We start from the raw sequence: 7,531 nt of genomic DNA, 5'->3' as shown, positions 1-7,531 counted from the left end.
AGGCATCATCAGCCTGGCCACCCCATGCATGGCCTCTATGGAGTGAGGTCCCCCGCTCCCATTTCAGAATCCCCCATCTATAGGGCATCATGTGAGGGGTGAGCAACAGAGAAAAAGAATACCCAGGTTTCCACAGGGTGAGGGGTAAGTGCCAAAGGTCCAGAACCAAGTGACCCTTGTGCCACCAGGGCATCGCCAAGGCCTCACCAGGTGTTGCAGCCAATCTTCACAGTGTCCCCTGGGGCATACTCTTCACCCCGGTGGAAGCAGGGACATCTCTCCAACGCCACACACCTGTTTTCATGTCGAACCTAAAGAAAAAGAACCCAAGTGTCTCAAGGGTCACAGGAACCATCCCATCTCAGACACTGGCACTTGATTCTACTCAGAGCCCAGGTGGCAAGCTTGGCCACAAACATGCCAGGACAAGGAGCCCACACCAGGCTAGGGCCTGACAGACATGGATACCATCTACACTGTGGCTCCCTATCAATCAAAGAGGCTAACTGCCTCTGCCCTGCTGGGTGACATAATCTGAGACACTTTTCACTTTAGCAAAGACTTCAGAAACCCATGTCAGAAGCCCTGGAATTGCAATATTCCACACCCAGCCACACCACACAAAGGATGTCTCCAAAGGACATGGGAGTTATGAATGAAGACTAATGGAGAATTATTTACTGCTAAACAGCAAAAAAAAAAAAGAAAGAAAAAAGAAAAAGAAAACAATCAAGTGTTCCGTGACAGGAAAATGATGAAATTCTTAAAGGAATTCCTAGGAGCTGGTGTCCTATGGAGCTGTTAGAAGGGCCCTTCAGAGAACTCTTCAATGAGGTGATAAATGTCTGTCTATGCTGTTAATTTTTCAAATGGGAAGAAAACTGGACATACATGTGGTCCCAATTTCATAACCATGTGATACAGATTTATTTAAAACAAAAGACTAAGATAAAATAAAGAAGTTGTCTCCAGGTGGTGAACTGGGATAGAAGAATACCAGGGCTTATTTTCCTTTTTAGTTTTAATTTTTTCCCAAATATTCTTCAGTGAGTAGGGATTACATTTATAATTAAAGAAAACGGATATCAAGTTTGATAAAAATTAATATACACTTAAAACCCTGGAAGAGAGACCGAAGACTGGGCAGAAGAGATACATCAAAGCCAGCCTAGAGGCATGTCCAAGACACATATGCTGGACTCATGTCCAGGTGACCCTGCTCCCATGACCATCTCTTTCCACTCCCCAGTCCTCTGACATACTATCTGCAGAGGTGCCATCCTTTCCTACCCTCCCACCCCCACAAGAAATGACTCTACGTGCATTTCTCTAGCTTTCTGGGGAAAGGGGGCAGGGAAAGAAGCAAGAACTGCTGGCCTAGGGGGCTCAGAAAGAGCTGACAAGCCCAACCTGACCATGAAGATCTCTCTGCTGCTACACCAACCTAGGAACAGCCTAAATGCCCACACTGGCAGGGCCTCACCCTGGTCCTCTGAAAAAGGCCTGGGTCAACCTAGGTGAAGGGCCCACAGTGGCTGGGCTCCAGAGCTACGTGCAGGGTAAGGCACCTGGTCTGGATGGTTCAGACTCCAGTGATCTTGTCACTCCCCTGCAAACCTGAGTTCCCAGAGCTTGAAATTAGATGAAGCATCGGGAACAGGGCTGTGCAAAGGAGTTTCACATCAGAATCATCAGTTAAAAGTGTGGGTCAACCTAGGTGAAGGGCCCACAGTGGCTGGGCTCCAGAGCTACGTGCAGGGTAAGGCACCTGGTCTGGATGGTTCAGACTCCAGTGATCTTGTCACTCCCCTGCAAACCTGAGTTCCCAGAGCTTGAAATTAGATGAAGCATCGGGAACAGGGCTGTGCAAAGGAGTTTCACATCAGAATCATCAGTTAAAAGTGTGGGGTGTGTGCACACACGTGTGTGTGTGTGTGTGTGTGTGTGTGTGTGTGTGTGTGTGTATTGAGAGGTGGGAAGAATAACCCTTTCCACTTCGCAGCACCTCTGTCAACATCAGGAGGTGTCCCCAGGTCCTTTTTCACCTAAGTGATGGGGCAGTAAGGATTCGGGAAACCCAGGAAGCTGCAGTTCCACCACATCCTTATTGATGCTTACAATTAGAACCACAGTTCTTGGAACAATGAGCTTAGGAGTCCAGTAGAGAAAATAGCAGCACAGTAGGAACAAGGAGGGGCCGCAAACATCTGTCTCCCGGAGCCTTCAGAGACTGTTACAATTAGGGTTCATGCCCACATTCCTCTAGCTTTGTCTGCTTGGATTTAAATCCAAGGCCTGCCACCTAGCGGCCACTTTAAGAATGGCTGACACATCCATAGTTAATGGAGGTGGGTCTCCCCGGCTTCCTGGTGTGCATACTGGATGTACTTACCTCTCTCCAGGATATTCACTCCACTATCAGAGAGTCCTGCAGAACTGTGGTCCAGAAAGTCCCCCTGGGTCCACGGAAGGCCAGCCCTCCTCCAATGTATCTACCACTCAAACTCCAGCTCTCTGATGAGACAGCACGGCCACCACTGTGTGTCCTCCTCCTGGAAGTTCTCACTGGCCATGCATGCACTCCTCTCTGCCCTCATTTGAATCAGTTAAAGCACATCACTAACTGTAGGCTGAACTATCAAGATAGGTGCTTTGTGTTAAGAGCTGCTATCGAGGCCAGAGTGACAGGGAAACAGGTCCATAAATTGCAGCTAGTGAGAACTCAAAACACAACATTAAAAGAGACCACGAGGTTTCAGCCACTTTGGGAAGCTTCCTGACTTAGGGAAATGATCAGAACACAACAACAACAATCCTCCAAAAACACTTAGAGAACCCCAAACCCTTAAAGAAATTCCTAGGGATTGAGAAGCACAGAGATTATGGAGTGCTGTAGGGCATGAGGTGGGAACCGACCAGGAAGTGGGTAGGCTGTCCCAGTAACCCTTAGTGGGCTTTGTGGCAAAGTTCTGCCTAGTGTGTCCTTTTAGTATACCACAGGGACATCAAGATAAAAGTTACAAATGTCCTTCGAAGAGTTCAGAAAACATGGCAGAAATACCCCACGGCTTACCAATTTATGACTGTTTGTAAGACTGCCCAGACTGAGAATGCAGTACTGGTTCTTGGTCAGCTCCAACAATTATGAAGTAGAAAAGAATTATTTTTTGTCACTCTCCTCTGAAAAGTCTCCCTTTCTTCCCCAGCATATGCAAATACCATACAGACTTCCCAAAATTCTACCTTCAACTGTCCCTAAGAATTCTACACATCTGACAGAGGTTTAACATCCAGAATATATAAAGAACTCAAAAAATAAAGAATCGAGAAACCAAATGACCCAATTAAAAGATGGGCTAAAGATCTAAACAGAAAGCTCTCAAAGGAAGAAATAAAGATGGCTAAGAAACATCTCAAAAAGTGTTCAACATCGTTAGTAATTAGGGAATTGCAAATTAAAACCACCCTAAGGTATCATCTTACCCCATGAGCCTGGCTAGGATCAAGAGAACAAATTATACCAAATGCTGGCAAGGATGAGGAGAAAGGGGAAAGCTCATTCACTGCTGGTGGGATTACAAACTTGTGCAGCCTCTATGGAAAACAGTGTGGAGAACTCCTATTCTTCTCCTTCAGGTTATTTCTTTTCCTTTACCTCACTGTTTCCTTACCCTTGTCCTGGTTCCTGCAGTTATGTCTGTTTGCATACTCATTTATAAGGATTTGGTGCTAGGATCCACAAATAAGGGAGAACATATGTCTTTTGTTTCTGTGCATCTGTGTTACTTCACTTAGTATAACAGATCTACACATAACAGATCTACACTTAGTATAACACTAAGCATACACTTAGTATAACAGATCTGTCAGTATAACAGATCTACAGATCTAGAAACTGTTATACTAAGTGAAGTAACACAGACGTAGAAAAACAAATGAAGTATGTTCTCCCTCATACGTGTCTCCTAGCACCAAACTCTTTTAAATTTCAGGTCCTTTTAATAAGAAGATACTATACAGCAGTCCCTTCTGCATGAAATAACTACCATCATCACGACTTCGGCTGAACCTGATCACTAAGCATAGTCACAATTGGGTTTGTTGACGGTTGTGCTCATTCATTAGAGGAGTGCCAAGCAGGGTCACTGGACCCTCACCTGAGTATCCAGCCACTCTTCCCAGCCAACAAGTCCAGCCTTGGAAGACAAAAGAAAAATAAGGAAGAGCTCAATAGACGGATGCTTTTGGAAGCCCTTGTCAAGAAATTCCAATGGACTGTCACATGAATATTTGAAAATTGCCCTGTTCTGAGTTTTTTCTAGTTCCCTGTCTAAAACTTGTAATGCTAATTACTCTTGCATTTACTTCTCCTTCACATCTCCTATTCACATTTCAAGGACTTTCCTTTCCCCTTAGAGATAAGAATTATGCAATTTTGGAGTCTTTTAGAGAGACCCACTGAAGGGGTACTCCAATTGCCTCACCCTGCATGCCTGTTCAGCATGGAAGAAGGCAGAGCAGTGTGCATCCCGATTCCCTATTGGCAATTTGGGTAACCTCTTCAGAGGATGGAGTGATAAGAATAGGAGGTAGGAATTGGCTAGGCAGTTAGGGTAAAAAGACCCCAAAGAAATGTAGCAAGTTTCTTGGCTAAAAGTCAAAATGTCCTTGGTCCTGTTAACAACATACTCTGTTCCAAAGGCCAAAAATATCAAAAGTACCCTTAAAAGATTTTAGGGTTACCTCTTCAGAGGGGGGAATGTTGTAGAGGAGGGAGTGGGCATGGATTTGATCAAATACTGTGGTTAAACACTGCTGATTCTAACTGGATATTTAGAAAGAAAGCAATCTAATTAGCTAACACACTTCAGTACAAGGATTTGATTGTAAGCTTTTCTTATAGTCTTTGTTCACCAAAAAGAACATATGCCCATCATATTCCAGGGAAAGATATAGGAAGTATTTTTTTTAACTAAGAGGGCTTTCTTGGATCGTTTAATCATTCACAACTTTTATTGAGGATCTGGCTCATTGATAGAGTATTTGCCTAATATGCATGAGGTCCTGAGTTCCATTCCCAGCACTGAAAAAAATAAAACAAAATAAAATTACATCTCATAAGATTTCCAATGCCCACAAATTATCACTCTGGACAGAACCCTGTACCTTGGGTCTCGTTTTTAAAGAGTGGTGTCAGAGCAGTGACTGCTCTTGCAGAGAACCTGGGTTCAGTTCCCAGCACCCACATGGCAGCTAACAATCATCTGTAACTCCAGTTCCAGGGTCTCAGATACCCTCTTCTCACCTCCATGGGCACTTCATGCAAAACATATACACCTAAAATAAAATAAATAAATAAAAACAGTGCTGTCAATGTCTCCCAGTCCTTACAATTGGTATTCAAGGACCAATATCACCCTTCACAGCTGCCTGGAAGTTCCCTAATTCCAGCAGAACTGGGTCCAGTTTGAAACATGCAACTGCTACATTTCAAAGGATGTCACCATCTCCCAGACAATGGTACTGCTTTTTTTTTTCCCCCCAGAAGCCTAAGTATTTGCATACCAATGGCTCAGCCCCCCAGAGGGAGACCTAGGGTCTGAAGGCTCCTGGCTCCTCCCTGAGGCTTCTGGAAGAATCACAACTGTAGCTGTCCCAGAGGGAGCAGGGCAGGGTTATGGGTTGTGCTTTGCTGCCGCCTAGTGGTAGAATCAGTGATAGCCCAACTTAAAGGGGTGGAAAACAGCCAGGTATGGCGATGCAGACCTTTAACCCCAGCACTTGGGAGGTACAGACAGGAGGATCCCTGCGAGTTGGAGACTATCCTGGTTCACATAGCAAGCACTAGGCCATCTGTGACTACACAGTTAGACCCCGTCTCAAAAAAAAAAAAAAAAAAAACTTATTAGCCTGGGCTACATAGTGAGTTCCAAACCCGCCTAGACTACAAAGTGAAACTTGTCTCAAAATTATCAAAAAAATTCTTAAAAACTTGATTAGTTGGTAAGTCCTGTGATGCCCTTCATTTAATGGCCCCAATGGGTCTGACAACATGAACTCTAGGCTGTTGGTCCCAGAGTATGAAAGCTGGTTTCCTCCAGCGTCTCTGTTCCTGATTACCATTCATGGTTTTACTTCATGAACTTATATGACAGTGGTCACTATACCCCCACTAACAAAGCATCCCCACATGCCTCTGACTGTCTATCATCTCTAGTCTTCCCCCAAACCCTTCTAATGCAACTTTGCCGGTGATGGGATTTGTCACTGGACTGAATTCAGGACGCACAAATGAAAGCATCCAATTCCCCCACGATGCCTTTTTTCCACAGAGCTTCTCCAGCTATTATTCCTCACAGCCACTTATACAAGCATCCTGCCCCTCAGTCCCATGCAAGCAGACCTTCGAGGCAGCTGCAGGGGCACACAGCCCGCTGCCTGTGGGGTGGGACAGAAGGCCTCTGCTCTGAGCAGGTGTCACACCTGAAACGCTGAAAGGAAAAAGGAAATGAAGGGCTTCCTCCCTGTCTCGGCCATTTTCAAACGGATGTGTCTACGTTTACAGGGGACACTGAGACATTCCTTGAAGGAGGAGTTTTCAGATGAGGATGATGTCAATTTAAAGAGTGAAGAGAGCCAGAGTCAACATGTGATAATGAAAGCAGAGAAACTAAGAGTGTGACATCATACCTGTTATATGTGATAAAAATTAGGAGGAGCCCATATTTTGTGTGTCTTTGGGGGAGAGGGCAGTGTTAGAAATGAACCCAGAGCTTTGCACCAACCCACACTCCAGTCCCTATCACTAATTTTTGTTGTTTCATTTTTCTGATAATCCGTTTTTTCAATTTATTATTTTTATTTATGTGTGTGAGTATATTGCCGCATGTATGTAAGTGCACCCGTGTTGTAAAATGCTTGTGGAGGTCAGAAGAGTGTGTTGGATCCCCTGGAACTGGAGTTAGGACGGTTGTCAGCTGCCATGTGGGTTCTGAGAATCGAACCTGGGTCCTCTGCAAAAGCACTCAGTGCTCTTAACTGATGAGCCATCTCTCCAGCCCTGACAATCAATTTTTAGCTATATCTACAAAAGCATTGGTCCTCAACCCCTGGAACTGGAGATATGGACAGTTGTTAGCCACCATGTGGGTGTTGGGAATTGAACCCAGGTCCTCTGTAAGAGCAGTCAGTGCTCTTAACCACTGAGCCATCTCTCCACGTACCCACCCCCCTTTTGAGACAGGGTCTCTAGCTCAGGCTAGCTTCCAACTTTCTAGGTAGCTGAAGACGAGTTTGAACATCTCATTCTACTGCCTCCATGTCCTAAGTGCTAGAGGCATGTACCACCACACCCATTTTATACAGTGCTGAGGACTGAATTCACAGCCCCACTTGTACATGCCAAGCAAGCACTCTACCGACTGAGCTGCGTCCCCAGCCCACTATCCGGGTTTGTTTTAATTTTTTTTTTATGTGTACAAGTGTTTTGCTTGCATGTATGTAAGTGCATCACATGCATGCAATGCCTGTG

At 45.0% G+C, this 7,531-nt stretch overlaps 1 protein-coding gene across 1 annotated transcript in view; it reads right to left on the bottom strand.

The window, feature by feature from the left end:
• Vwf (von Willebrand factor) overlaps positions 1 to 7,531 on the bottom strand; it is a 140,443-nt gene that overhangs the window by 68,391 nt on the left and 64,521 nt on the right. The window contains exon 19 of the mRNA XM_008825438.2: positions 208 to 311. Within this exon, the coding sequence (XP_008823660.1) occupies positions 208 to 311 (104 nt within the window). The remainder of the gene's footprint in view (positions 1 to 207; positions 312 to 7,531) is intronic.

This window comes from Nannospalax galili, unplaced genomic scaffold, assembly GCF_000622305.1.
Source record: "Nannospalax galili isolate Female #2095 unplaced genomic scaffold, S.galili_v1.0 scaffold589, whole genome shotgun sequence".
In the NCBI taxonomy this organism is placed as follows: domain Eukaryota; kingdom Metazoa; phylum Chordata; class Mammalia; order Rodentia; family Spalacidae; genus Nannospalax; species Nannospalax galili.
This window is presented reverse-complemented; position numbering and strand designations above follow the sequence as displayed.